This window comes from Uloborus diversus, chromosome 1 (genome assembly GCF_026930045.1).
Source record: "Uloborus diversus isolate 005 chromosome 1, Udiv.v.3.1, whole genome shotgun sequence".
Classification (NCBI taxonomy): domain Eukaryota; kingdom Metazoa; phylum Arthropoda; class Arachnida; order Araneae; family Uloboridae; genus Uloborus; species Uloborus diversus.
This window is the reverse complement of record NC_072731.1, coordinates 181,741,387-181,756,943: the sequence shown is the minus strand read 5'-3', so window position 1 is coordinate 181,756,943 and position 15,557 is coordinate 181,741,387. Positions and strand designations below refer to the sequence as shown.

The following is a 15,557-nucleotide window of genomic DNA, read 5'->3' as shown; positions in this document are numbered from 1 at the left end:
TCAAACAAATTTTGTTGGAAATAGCTCTTGACGCCAAACTCCAGACTTCGACTCTGAGAATTTAGGGGCACTTGACTCCGAATCCTGTGCCTGACGATTAATCGGACTCTGACTCCCCGACTTTGACTCTGACTTCGTAGCTTTGACAAAAATTTATACACGGAGGACAAATGACTGACTCCGATTCTTAAATATTCGACTCCTTTACCCCAAAATGAGATTGACTCCAACTCCGCAGTTATGGTTTTGACTGTGAAATAATTATTGTTGATCTGACTTGTTTTTATTTTTACGCTAAAGTTTTAATTTAGGTATTCCGTTTTCGCCGAATAAACCCCAAGTCATTCGCAACTCCAGCGCTCGAATACGCTACCTTGCGGTGATTTACAAAACTGCCAAAGAAACTAAAACATTGCCACGTTGCGTTCCACGTGTGTCTGTTGACGTAAGCACAGGCAGTTTGTTCTGAGTATTTATTAACGCAATCGATGTGTCTTAGTTTGCTTTCAGCTACAGAAATTAATTCGTCCCTTAGTAGTATTCTCGAGCTACTCAAAATAATGTTAGTTTTCCTTATTTCCTTCGAAAATATAAGTTGTTGAGAAATGGTGAAAGCGAAAACTCTGGATTAACAAACTTGGATAACGTTATACAAGGTAAAAAATTTTATTGTTTTGTATGAATTTGTAAGAATATGGTGTTTTTTTAAATCTTAAATTAATTAAACTAACCATATTTTACAGTAGCATTTAGTTGGAATGGACAGTATGCAAAATATTTTCTTGAATATATTATCGTAGAACAAAATGAAAAATGTTTAACCGAGAAAGAATTTACTTTATTCCTTTTATTCTCAGCTGAAAGGTTTCGCCAAATTTGTTTAGGGTTATAGTTTTAGTATTGTGCGAGCAAAGTAGCCTTGGCGAGATTTCACGTTTTTAGTTAAACCATTTTTAATTTTTATCATGAGTGGAATAAAATGGTAGTAAGATTACAGAATTCGATAAGTTAAAAGAAATAATGGTCATTCAACTGAAAAGAAAACTACTACCATATTTCCGTGAGAATTTTGTTGATGATTTGCATAACATGACATAATTAAATCGTAACTCAGAAATTAGAGAAATCGAAACAGAAAAATTTTAAATTAACCGATTCGGGAATTCGAGAGAAATAACTCGGCTACAAATGCAAAATAATAAGCGCTAGCCAAGCAAGGCAAAAAAGTATCATCTTCTTTCGATAATAATTTGTTATGTCATATTGAATTTTCTAGCATTAATTGTTACTAGTCGACCCGTGCGGAACTCCGCACTGTGCTTCAAATCGTTTCATAAGGCATTTCGCTCTTTAAGAATTTGAAAGGAAGAACATTATGAAGAAGAACCGAAAAAAAAGTAAGCGCAGAAGAGAAGGCATGTAATTTAAAGACATCAGTAACAAAACCTCGTTAAATACAACGTTGTGATAATTTGATCATAGTTCCCCTTTTAATCGTACATATTTTCAATGCAAACATAAATGTCATTAAAAGTGTGGCTGAGTGGTGACTCGTGAAAAAGCAATAATTGTGCATGTGAAAAAACAGGTTGTGGCAAATACAGTCCTGCACATGTCAGCATCTGACGGGAAAAAAAGAAACATTAAAGAGATATTTATTGGCACGTATTCGAATTGGCGCCATTCTGACTAACAGCCCGACACCCCAACAAACCTAGCAATTGCGCCTTCCTTTTCGAAAGCGATTCATTGAAGGAATGCGTAGTAAAAAGCAGCAAAAAAGCTTTTTTGCCAAAAAAAAAATAATAATAACAATAAGATCATGCATCTGTGTTTTGTCATTAACCAGCATGATACGATTTAAAATTATTCGCAAAGCATGGAATTTGATTAAAGAATGACGAAGATCTCACGTAGCGATTGAAACAAACATTCTAGAGAAGTAATAAATTTGATTGAAAATAAGTGTTTTTATCTTTGAATATTCAACTATTTCACATAGAAGGTTGCTTTAACGTTACGGCTTAAATGCCCGCACATGTTTCTCTTTTAATCGAACACTTAAAATTCAAAACCAAAACCAGTTGAACTGAGTCCGTTCTTAAGTGTAATTTTTCGAACGTAGACAAAATGTATTTTTTTTCAGCAGAAAGCAGAGGAGTAGAAAATGATTTCTTGCTAATGAAGTTGATAATACTTTTAATGCTTTATATCGTATTCGCGCGAATAAAAAATTAAAGGTTTACTGAGTGAAACTCGTAGTTTTAATCGGGCGTAGTATTTTTTCATTTGTACAAAAGGTCGAACACTGCTATTAGAAACATCTACATTTTAGCTTACAATAAAAATGTTTTTCTGCACAAAAAGGATTTCTTTAGGTAAATCTAATACTTTTTTATGCTTACATTATGTTGAGTGGTCTGGATGTAGTCAAAGAACACAGTTCGATTAACAATCAACTTATCCGAATGATAACTGTAGCCTGCATAAAGGAGTCGAAACACCAAGTAGCATTCCCACTGCATTTATTTTATTAGGTGTGTATGTTATGAGCACATGTAATGCGTAATACTAATATAAATTTGATATTATGTCGGACAGCCCAAGCTTGCCCGAAGTTCAGATATAGTTTATAGCCGAACGCTCTACCGAAAAAAACCTATCAATTAAACCGAAAAACTAAGTCCAGTGCTGTTAAGCTTTATTAAAATATGAACACACACACAGGTGGCTTTTTTTTTTTTTTTTTTTTTGCCGAAAGCGACGTAAAAAATGGAAAACTGCATTAGAACTTTGCTTTAAAAAATGCATAAGAACTACAGGCAGCATCAAGGTTTTGAAACGGCAAGAGGTGATTTCGAAAACTTGAATTTTCGACCGTAAGTCTTTTTTTTTCGTCATTGGCCAGCCTGATAAGTTTTAAAATGAGAGGGGATTAATATATAAGATAAGATATTGAAGAAAAATGCTTTTATTTTTGAAAATTTTTACAATTTGTTATCGCAGGCTGCTTAAACCGTTATAACTTAGATGGCAGCACGTGTTCATCATTTAACAGCACGGTTAAAATACAAAATAAATTGAACTATGCTCTTTTTTAAGCGAAGCTTTTCGAATGTAGTAAAAATGTGATAAGCTATTTGTTTTTTAGCAAAAAGAAGAAAAAATATATATTTTACCCTTCAAATTGAGGTGGTATTTTTTTTATTTGTAGAAAGAGTCAAAAACTCATTAAAAGAATATATATTTCAATATACGATTTATTATTTTTTTTCTGAACAAACAACAATTCTATTGTAGTCTGAAATCTTTAACCTGTTACTTATATTTTCGCTTACATTATGCTTTAATTTTCTTTCCAGAGCCAAAGCTTCAAAAAAAAAAAAAAAAACACGTGCAATTTCGAAGTAATTTAGCACAAAACCACTTAATGGTTTCGTATCAGCAAGGAGCATTTCCTTCTCATTTATTCTATTCCCTCATAGTTGTTATTCATTTAATTCAGTGTTCATGTAATGCGCACTATTTCTCTGATTTTTTTGTTGCAGATTGTCCGGACGTGGGCCCGAACACGTAATCTCCTGGTTACGAAGAGAACGCTCTGCCGATCAAGCTACTCAGCTCTGTCGGTCATAGCGCAAATTAAAGTTATAAGTTTGACCGAAAACCCTATTCTGGTTCTTTAAAACAGGTTTTTCGGCTAAAAAAACAATTTTTAGACCTTGGGTCTATTTTTCGTCAGTAGCCAGCACCATAAGCTATAAAATTAGCCGTAAATCAAAGAAATCGATCAAGAATTGAGGGAAATTTGGCGTAGAAACCAAAAACAGGCTACAGAAATAATATATAAGGATTCTTGTCAGGCCACAATTATTATTTAGTTTTATCAAGAATTGATAAATATCGAATTCAACATCGTGAAAATAGCTGCTTAGAACTACGAACTACGTAGTTTGCATTAATCTTTGACGTTTAGTAATGCTTCTTGAATTCTCATTTCTTTCTACGTGGGCCAGAATATCCACAAGACTTTGAAAATTAATTTAAAAAGAATAAAGCGAAAAAATCATACATACGAACAAAAATCACAACACTTTTAGCATTTTCTTCATTACCACATGCGTTTGTTTTAGTTTTTTCCTCCGCCATTAGACAGTGACTGGAGTGCCCCCTATAGTTCATTGGAGTTGCGAATTTATGTTTCTACATAAAGATATGCGCAGACGATTTTTTTTTTCTTTTGACAATGAAAATTATTTCTTTAAGTTGACATTTTATTGTTTTTATTTATTTTGGTAAGTGCATTAATTCATTTAAAAAATTGTTTTGGGCAACAGGGGAAAAAGAAACATTTTTTTTTTTTTGATAGGATGTATTTATTTTAATGAGCTTATTAATTTTAATTATTATTTTTTCGTTTTGAAAGCTGTTAAAGATTTTTTTAATGGAAAAAAGTGTACTGGCTGCTTTGTTTAAAAATTGCTTTTATTTTATTTGTTTGTTCGTTTTTTTTTTTTTTTTTTTTTTTTTTTTTTTTTTTTTACGCATCTAATTTTTTTAGATGAGTGAGGAATATTTTATTCCTAGAAATCAGATCAAGGTATTTTAAAAATATGTGTGAAAACATTTGTGATTTTAGCTATTTTTGAGAATATTGATCAGGTACTAGAAAGTAGTATGGGTATACGGGAAAGTAGGGTCGTCTAGTTCTAGACAGAACTTCTTGTTTGTTGTTGTTGAACCAGGAGAACATTAATTCTACAAATTTTGGTGCATGGTGCACTAAAGGAAAAGATGATTTTACCGCTTTTTGCCGTTTTGCAACTGTTCAGTGCCCATAAGCAATAGTGGATTTTCGCAATTGAGGCCGTGTGCTAAAAGATTCAAGCATAAAGAAGACTCTGAAAAACGTCAAGAGGATCCTTCTCAAGCTCTGTTTGTTCTTAATACAAGTGTTAAAAGGTTCAACTTAGATATAAAATCAAAGAACAGTGGAATTAGTACTTGGGTCATGAGTGAGGAAGAAAATATAAAAAAATTTCTTTGTTCAAATTTTGTTTAATTATTTCGTCTAATATGTACACTGTTTTTTTCAAAAATTATTCTTTCAACTACAGAAAAGTCATTTCAGATGTAAGGAATAATTTTATTTGAGGTTTTTTTTAAACAAAATCATTGATAAGAATAAATAAATAATATATGATCGGTATTATTTCTTTTTTCATAGCAAAATTATTCATATAATGTGTCCTATATTTTTTGCGGAAAATGTCCTATATGTGACAAGTCGATCACTTCTACCCCTGTAATAGTCAACTTTTTAAAAGTTTGTTAATTGTGCTGAAGACTTTCTTAATTTTTCAGAGTGATGAAAGTGCTGTTGAATTTGCAAATCGTGTAAAAGCAGAGATTGCCAAGAAAGGAGGACTAGTAGATCTGATGTGGTAAGTAAATATTTTTATTTTTTTAATGCTACTTTTATTGTACATTTTATGCCTTATTTACAAATAAAGCAGAGACACAAACTATAAGCTGTGTTTGTTAAAATTGCCATTTTGTACCCAAATTTTTTTTTTTTTTTTCAAAATTTAAACTCAGCTTTATTAATGTGCTTTTGGAATAAAGCATATTACACCATATTGGAAGATCCACAAGGGACAACATTGGGGAGTCCCCCCCCCCCACCTCCCCTCTGACAAAAGAAAGCAACTACAATTGCTTAAATTCCATAACATTTCCAAGATACTGTTTGACATTTTAAACTGCAACCTTCCTCAAATTTGCGCATGCGTCAGGTCGCTTCTGATTTTATCAAAATAGGGGAGATATTGATAAGAAAGATAACGAATGTGAGGGGGATTTTTTTTTTTTTTGTTTTCCGTTGGATTTGTTTATTAGAGATGTTGGTTCGAGTTGCGGCTTTTTTTTTTTTTTTTTTTTAGCAGAAATGCTACCATGGTGCATTCTCTTCAGCAAGCTGTCACCCCTTATTAAAATAGAACCGTTCAACGGTGCTAGTCGCGGCTTTCGAGATCAGACAGTAGTCTTTAAACCTCGTCCCCCATGTCATGTTAAAAGTTATCTAAATGTATTGCATTTTTAGTTTCAATTTTGACAAAATGCTAGAGGAGATTCTTTAAATCTCATTTTTTCCCCTAACGTTACCAAAGTTGTCCTACAATCTTGCTTTTGTAAACTCAGGCTCCAAAAAAATTGCGAGGGCAGACTACAGCACATCTTCTTTCCTAATCACAAAAAAAGTGTCTAAAATTTCAATTTTGAAATTTCAAGATTTTATTTCGTGAAACAAAGACCCCAAGTCACGTTATCAATTTTGAAGCAAAGCATTGGAAGAAATCTGGTTTCCTTCGCTAATTTCATGCAAAACGTATCAACCATTCGTCGTTGTTGAGTCACGTGACAATGCCTTTGCCTCAGCTTTTGCTAAGTCATTGATTAGATTTACTCCCTCCATTTACTAATTCCTGCTCTAAGGAGCCTCCCCTCTTTCTTTGCATCCATCATTGACAATAGTCAAAAATTGCATTTTTAGAACTTCAATATATCAAAAGGTGAAAGGAGAGTTTCTGAAACTGTATGCCAGGGAGAAAAAAGGGTATATACTTGATGTATTTTCTAAGAAAAAACAGCAAAATATATGGGGGCAGCAATTACCTTGCCCCTTGATTGCCCATGACAGGTCTACCACTCCCCTCCCCCTCGATATTGAGCTGGATTTCTCATCTTTACTAATAATAAAGCCAAAAGACTGTCTGGATCTCTGTGACACGCCCAGTGCATAGACTGTTTGACTGATTTTCAGGAAATTTGGCAAAGTTAGTTTGTAGCATAAGGGTGTGCACCTCAAAGCGATTTTTCGAAAATTCGATTTTGTTGTTTTTCTATTTCAATTTTAAGAAAATTTTACGCAGCAAATTATCACAACGTAGAAGAGTAAATTAGGAAATTATCATAACATGGAACTGTAACATTGGCGAGCAAATGAACAAAGCAAATTGGCGAGAAATTCCTCATCCATTATTTGTAAATATACAGGCGTACCAAATGACTTCGGTTATATGGAAAATTTTTTGGATTCTTAGTGCTAGAGATGCTATTAGAAGGTGCACTCATCAATGTGTTATTTGCTTCAGAATTCATGCTCAAACTGCGAATCAGATGATGGCTGATCTTCTAGTTTCAAGAGTTACTGCAAGCAGAGCATTTTCTCGGGAAGGAGTAGATTTTGCCGGACCATTCAATATCAAAAATCAATCAAAGAGGAGTGAAAATTACAAATTGTTACGTGTATCTAATTGTTTGCTTCTCTACGAGAGCAGTACATTTAGAAATAATAGGAGACCTTGCAACAAAAACCTTCATGGCGACTTTGAAGAGGTTCATAGCACGTCGAGGCAAGCCCATAGAAATCCACAGTGATTGTGGCACGAATTTCAAGGGTGCCAGTAAAGAGTTGAGAAAGGCGTTTGATATGTTACAAAATGATCATCTTCATGGCTATCTGTCATCTGAAAGCATCAAATGGATCTTCAACCCTCGCGTTGCGCCTCACTTTGGAGGCCTGTGGGAAGCAGGAATAAAATCTGTCAAGTATTACCTAAAGAGATGCCTTGGAAACGTTGTACCAACGTTTGAAGAATTCTTAATGCATATTATGAAGGCATGTTATATCGAGGCATGTTTAAATTCACCCCCTTTAACACCAGCTTCACCAGATCCGAATGAGTTCGACACTTTGACTCCCGGACATCTATGAGTGCCATTCCAGAAAAGGACTTGACTACAGAGAAAATTAGCCATATTGACCGTTGGAGAAACATGCAAAAGATACTTCAACATTTTTGGAGACGTTGGAGTAATGAATACTTGTGTAGATTGCTACAGAGACCTAAGTGGTGTAAATTACAACGTGACTTTCAACCTGGTGACTTAGTGTTAGTCAAAAATGAGAACCTTCCTCCTCTACGCTGGAGTCTAGGTAGGATTCAATATGTTTTCCCAGGAAAAGACAGTACACTTTTTTTTTTTAATTTTCACCTAAAACATTCAAAATACTGTACTTCAATGTGATATTTATTTATCTTTTGTTTGTAAAACTGCTTCCATTCATTCCTGCACCAAACATTGGTTGTTAAAAAGGGCATAAACAGAATTTTGTCACATTCTCATATAACTAAAGTTTCAGAACAAAATGTATTTTGTTCGATCAGTGACAGTGTTGTTTGTGATCAGTGACAAGAATTCTGGCCCATGGGCTCTTTGCAGTTGGACAGCCCAGATTTACATTATTGAAGTGTGTGACAAAAACAAAGTGATTTCTATTCTTCTGGAAAGCAATCAAGGTCCGTGCTAAGATCCGTGCAAGGTCCGTCACCGCATCAAATGCGATAAAATTGTAAATTTGGCGAAAGAAACCAATTTGGTAAAAGTATTGAATAGGGATTGCAATACCAGTATTTTGGGCAATTTTGCAATTTCAAAATCCTGGTATTAGCTGAGGAAAATACCGGCATTTTTGGTATTAGCTGAAAAAAATTAAGTTTTAATTCAAGAATTTTCAATTTAACTTATTTAATATTTACTTATATTTTAAAGGTACATTTATTTTCAGAGCAAAAATCAATCTATTGATGCAAAAATTTAGTTTTAAAAGCATGAACTAATTGGATATCACAAAAAAAAAGTATTTTGTGCATCATGTGTTTATTTTTTCCATTCTCCTGATCGCTCATTTTCCCTTTTGTGAAAGTTAATTTCGAGTAATTTTGAATCCCCCCCCCCTTGGTCCGATGAACAATTTATTCAAACCATTAATTGCAGGAATGCTTCATGATTTTTTTTCCTTAAATATTTGTCTCAACTGTACTAAATTTTGACATAAACTGTTTCTTGTTAGCATTACAAATGGCAATTTGTTGGCACCAGTATTGGTTTGTTGTGCCCTCTCGCTATTTGGCTTCATATTTGGCAAGATAATATTTAGAAATTATATATTGCCTGAAAATTTGCAAAAAGGAAAAGCATAAATATGGTCTATGAGTTCAAAGATATTTTCAGATATTTACATAATTATAATGACAAATAATTTTGAAAAGAAAGTTAATACGAATAAGAGAAACCAACAAGATCAAATTTAGTCCAGTTTATCGTAAATTTCAAACCAAAGAGCTAATAAAAAGTAAACACAAACCTCTCCTGTTCAAGGCAAAATGATGTTAATATTGGATATGTATCGTCTCTCAAGAAAGAAATTTCAACTAGCTTTAAATTAAAAAAATAACAGAAATACACATAGTACGAAAGACACAAAGGTTTTATCCAAAAATGACATGCAACAGACCGAATTTTTTTGAAGATAAAATACTTTTAGACAATTAAATTAGAAGTGTATCACTCATTGTTAAGATACCATGGACCTGCGTGAATTCAGAGTGAGTAATTTCAACTGTAGAACAGTTGAGCAGTAAAATGAGTTGCAGGCTTAGAGACAATTCAATAGATGCATTATGTTTTTTACTAGTATTGATTTTTTATGACATTTGCTCCTTCATTTTATATTTGTTCACAATATGTTTTCATAATAATAGTACAATTTTTGTACAAAATTATGAAATGTGGCAACGAAACAATATGTTTTCAATCAATTTTTGAGAAATTTTTAAATACTGGTATTCCGGTATCACGTTTTAAAAGTACCAGGGCTCCCAAATGGTCCGCTTTTCCCACCAAAGTCCGTTTTTTAGTATTAAGTCCGCTTTAGACCGCTTTTTAACATTTTGGTCCGATCAGTCCGCTTTTATATTGTTTTTACTTAAAAATCAGATTTTAAAAGTTTTTCATTACGTTAAAAGATACTGTACACCCAAACACGCGACCGCGGCACCTTAACCTGACTTTCCCGTACTATTTCGCTTCAGATTGATGTCATTACTACTCAACCGCTGCACCATGGAAATCCATGAAAAAGGTTTGGGGGAGGAGTTATGACGTCGAATCGCAGAGCAGGGTGCTACCGATATTTCTCGGAATTTCAGCCTCGCATTTGCAGTAACAAATGAACTTTCCGATCTTAGATCTCGATAACTCGAATATTCCTTTATCTCAAAGTTTTCATTGGATCCCAAGCTCTGGAGAACGTTTTAGCCGGTCCCTTGGGACTTAGAGTTGTCGCGCGTTGATTGTAATAGTAACTCTGCAATGAACCACCCCTTTTGCAAATGATTTCGGGAATATCTCGTGGCGCATGCGCCATTTTTTTTACAGGCGCATGTGTTCGTAAATTTTACTCCCTTGAAAAACCTTGAAAAGTTCCTGAAAAAAAAAGTTTATTTTCCAAGTGCTTGAAAGCCTTGAAAAAGTATGAAAAGTTTCTTTATTGCTTGAATTCTTTCAAAAATCATTACAAGCAATCTAAATAAAATATTTCATCAGTGCAATTTCCTGAACATGGGTTCGATATGCAGTATCGCGAAAAACTGTTGAGGTTTCAATCCTTTTGCATCTTGTAAATGTTTTGATGTTTTTTACAATCGGAAGTTATTTTGACATGAGCTACCTTAGATTAGCTTATTTTTCATTTAATTTCAATAATTAACAAAGGAGTTAGTGTGAAAACTATGAAAACATTGAACTTACTCGGACTTCGCGGAAAATTGCTTCTCGCGTTTGAAATTTCAATCCTTTTGCAACTTGTAAATATTTTAATGTTTTTGACAGTAGGAAGTTATTTTTACATATACTACTTTAGATTAGCTTTTTTTTCGTTTTATTTCTATAATTAACGAAGGAATTAGTTTGGAAACCATGACAACATTAAACTTACTCGGACTTCACGGAAAACTGCTTCTCGCGTTTGAAATTTCAATCCTTTTGCATCTTGTAAATATTTTGATATTTATGACAATAGGAAGTTATTTTGACGTATACTACTTTAGAATAGCTTATTTTTCGTTTAATTTCTATAATTAACGAAGTAATTATTTTGGAAACCATGGCAACATTGAACTTACTCGGACTTCGCGGAAAATGAGTTTTAGTGTTTGAAATTTCAATCTTTTTGCATCATGAAAATATGCCAAAATTGAACTTGGTTCGTGAAAATTTTCTTATCTGAGCTTTCAATCGTTTTGCATCTAATAAATATTTTTATATTACTGGTAATTTGAAGTTGTTTCGACATGCTACCTTAGATTAACTCGTTTTAATTTTTATTTAAATAACTAAAAAATTAATAAGTTTTTTTTAAATTCAAATTTCTAGTTTTGCAATCTTAATTTTAATTATTATTAGCTTATTTTCTGTTATTTCTGTTTTTGTATAGGGGGAAGGGATATTAAATGTAAACAATTGAGTGCATAACATTTTAACTTTGTGTTAGTATTTCAAACAAAGTTGAATTATGAAATTTTATAAAGTTAAATTTATGTACATCATTTCACTGTCATGATGCCTGCTAAAGAGGGGAATTAGTCCCCCCCCCCCATAAAAGTTCAAAGCACTCATGGCCTTGCAATCATGGAGTTTTTTTTTTTTTTTTTTAATCTCAAGTTTTATGATTCTGGAAAATATACTTTGAATATGAAAATTGCAAAACTAAGCCTCATGTGATCTGCTTCTCTTTGTGATTAAGCATTTCAGACATTTTTAGGAAAACTTTCAATACATTAAATCTTTCATCAAAATGTCGCTTGTAGAAAAAGCAGTTTGTTTTCCTATACTTTTTATATTACTTTATGTTATTTATTTGTTAGCATTAAATGAAATCTGCATGTAATATTTATAGTACAAATTTAGGGTAGTACCTTGAAAAATATGTTTTTACTCTTGAGAAGTGCTTAAATTTTTTTTTCTCCTTAAAGGGTATGAACCCTGTGATAAGAGATTTAATTTAAAATTCAAATATAAAATAATTTTACTATAAACTCAGGTGTAGCTTTGTTGAAAATCAAAACAATATTTTTTAGGTTTCAGTGTAAGTCATGAGGAAGTGCAAATTTCTCAGCAAATAGTTAGATGAAACTGATGAAGATGTTAACAAAATTAGAGACTGGGGGAAACAACAAGAGAATAATGTTTTTTTGCTTTGTGTATGATAACGCTATTAAGAAGCATTAGAAGACAGAAAAACATAAAAATTATTTTAAACTAAATAAAGATGAAGCGCAACTTCATCTATCCTTCAGTGAGTCTACCAGCATCCCTAGTTCAAGTCAAAATGTATCATTATGCCTATTTAGTTCTAAAGAGGCTGCCTTAAGTGCTGAACTAAATGCACCCCCCCCCCCATCCAAATATTTGTGATAATAATATTTAATGGATCAAAATGTCAGTTTCACAGGTGATAAAAGAATTGTATCATTATTATAGTTAACTAACGAATTATCTTCGCGAATTTAGCAGCTGGCTACTAATTTGCCTTTTGGTGCTTCCCTGGGTTTAACTATGAGTGGTCCTCCCAAGGTCCTCTTTTTGATCCTAACTGGTCCTCTTTAGTCCCCTTTTTGATTGAAAATGGTCCTCTTTTACCCCTTTTCTGAAGATAAAATGTGTTGTGAGCCCTGAATACAGAACACCGGTATTGAATTTTTTGTCCGGTATTACAATCCCTAGTAATTGGCGAACCGAAAGTTCTATACAATTTCTACAAGGGGAAAAAGATTTTTTCTCTTGATCCTCAATGTTTTGTATTCTGCATATTTAAAATTGTCAGCACTTGCATTACATATTTTTTTTTTTACATTGTTGCTTTGTTGTCTGATTGAAATTTTCCAAAAAAGTTTAATTCACCTTTAAAATTAAAGTCAAGTCTTTGGCTAAGACTTTTAAAAGCTGTGTAAAATATATATACCAATACACTGCAGGTAAATTAAAATTTTTAGTGTATAATTCATAGAACTGACAGTGTAATGGTCTAAAATGCATTTTCTCTATTCGGGAAAAAAAAGAAAAAAAAAAACATTTTTTTGAAATAGTCATGAGTGTATCAGACCAAAATATTAGCTTTACAATTTTCTAGGAAATAAAGGGTCAATTTTTGTTAAACAATGTTATCTTCAACAAGCAACAATAAAATTAAAAAATTTAAAAACCCTCCTGACTGAGTCGCAACTGTAGAATCAAGAGGGAAAATTGAAAATCCTTTTAAAAGCCTTGTATTATTCAAAATCATTGTCAAATATTTTATTTGCCATTAAATAGGAACTGGCAAAAGATAAAAATTTTAAGCCATTGCGTTTTATATCCTTGTCGGCCAACAATGAATTTGTTTATCAATCGCGCGAATAAAGGCTTAGCCCTTATTAAAATCTGCTTTAAAAAATGTTATAGTTCGAAAACATGGAAGTTCCAAACCCATTCCATCTGACGCGGAAAAAAATTCTCTTTATTTTGGTATTAAATTTTTAATTTTTTAACTATGTTTTCACTGCAAAAATCGCAAAAAACCCTTCAGAGGTTTTTAATTAATATCTTCATTAGTTAATGTCATCTAAAGATGCAACCTAGCTAAGAACACTCTCGATCAACTCTCCTTTTGAACATTTTTTTTTTTCAAAATCGGTCCATCTGTTTAGGCGCTAGAGTGCCACAGACATGTCAAACTTATAGCCCGCCTTCTATGTGTGTCGGTAGAAAAAAATGAAATACAAAATAAAAGGAACTTTTTGCAGTTTTGTTCTTAATAAATTTTTGACATTTTCATTAATCAAGTAATTTATATGTTCTGCAGTTTTATCAGTTATCTACACATTGATTAAAATATCCTAGGTTTTTGTTACTAAAATGTTTGAAAGCAAAACTAGTAGTAAGTCTCACTAGGTTCCAGTTACTGCAATTGATAGTATTGTTTCATATTAACTTTTTTCTTGCAGGGATGGACAGCTAAAAAGAATGAAAGTAAAACAGGAATGGATTCATGTCCAACAAAGAGAATACAGCAAAAGATTGAAGTTAGAGTGAATTCCCAAACACAGTTTTAAACTACTAGCTAGTCGTTATTGAAACCACCTGCATTTCCATTTGTATACAGCCATCTACTGATATTTTGTGAAACTCTTTTATACATTGCCTTTTAAATTATATGTGCCAGTTTGTTTATTGTGATGTGTGTTTATAATAGAATATTTTATATTGGCTGTATAATAAAAATGTTCATATATGTGATGGAAGTGTTGCCAAGTCATTTAGATTATTGGAATACTGAAGCAGTTTTGATATTGACATGATTATTTTCATTTATTACACTTATTTTTTTGAAATTATTTTTGCTTGCCAATTCAAGCCGTGTGCATGTAAATGGCAATATCTGCAGAAATGAGTTTTCGAGATATTTGAAAGAAACGTGCTTTGTATTCCATACTAATAAGTAAAAGCTGGAATTCTTTTTCGCTTTTTTTTAGCGGAAACCAAATGAGCGAGCTTGTACAATAGATGACAAAAATGCAAAAAAAAAAAATTTGCAGTTACTGTCCTTGACCTGCACACGGCAGTATAGTACTATATATCAGTTGTAGGGCATCTCTAATTACAGGGTTGAGAAATCTGCTTCAATTACGCTATAGTGCCTAGAAAGAATAGTGTGCCGATCAAGGGACGAAAAGTGAGGTCAGATCTGCAGAAAATGCAGATGGTGCTGCACCCAGGGAACATGCTAGGTTTCTCAATAAACTCGTTTTAAATAGGTGATTACATGCTAATTTCACTGCTTAAAAGCCCCGTTTTTCAGTTCAAACTTATTTCAACGTAAAAGATAGATTTTCGGACAAGTTCTATGTGTGCCAGAGGTGTTTTATTTTTCGAAGCTGCACAAACATTACATGTCTCCTCTTTAATGAATATAGTACACTAAGCTTTTCAAGCAATTTTTTTTTTAATTTATTGAAACTTTAGCTACTAGTTTGTTAGTAATAATGGTTTCGTATTTTACTTCATCACATATTTCATCGTTCCTGGAAATAAAAAAGGAAACTGGATCAACGAAATAAAATATCATTTGCTAAAATATGCAGTCTGAATTGGAAAATTTGATGTAAAATAGAAGTAAAGTTAGAAGTTGTTTTTAAAGGATTTTGTCTCATTATGAGCATTGTGTTTTGGGGATGTTTGCTAAAATTGCAGAGGGGGAGGAGCATTACTTTCGGGGGGTGGGCTCCTTTTGCTAAAGTTTCTGCATTCTATTCTGTGAATAAATATTGTGATAATTTATTCAAATAATAGCTAAAGCAGGGGTGCCGACGGGGGAAGAGGAAGTGGGGGGAGGGCTCATGATGAAATTTCAGTCTCAATTCTAGGGAAACCATTTCCAGGAGGGGGGGGGGTGCAAGCTTTCTTCGCAAAAATTTTGGTATGGAACAGCCAGTGGTCATTTTGTTAACTGTCTCAGTATTTTTTTTCCTAATAATTATAGCTAAAGTAAGAGTGCCGATCGGGGAAGGGGGGGGAGTGATGGCTCATGATAGAGACTACAGTAATGAATTTTTTTTACAGAAGATATTTCAAAATGATTTTAGTCTAATTATTGGGAAAAAGCACTACTGAGG

General features: G+C 32.8%; 1 protein-coding gene across 1 annotated transcript in view; it reads left to right on the top strand.

The window, feature by feature from the left end:
* LOC129233803 (glycerol-3-phosphate acyltransferase 3-like) overlaps positions 1 to 14,181 on the top strand; it is a 119,492-nt gene extending 105,311 nt beyond the window's left edge. Inside the window, exons 14-15 of the mRNA XM_054867781.1 lie at positions 5,365 to 5,444; positions 13,890 to 14,181. Of these exons, the coding sequence (XP_054723756.1) occupies positions 5,365 to 5,444; positions 13,890 to 13,977 (168 nt within the window). The 3' untranslated portion in view covers positions 13,978 to 14,181. The remainder of the gene's footprint in view (positions 1 to 5,364; positions 5,445 to 13,889) is intronic.
* The last annotated feature ends 1,376 nt before the right edge of the window (positions 14,182 to 15,557 follow it).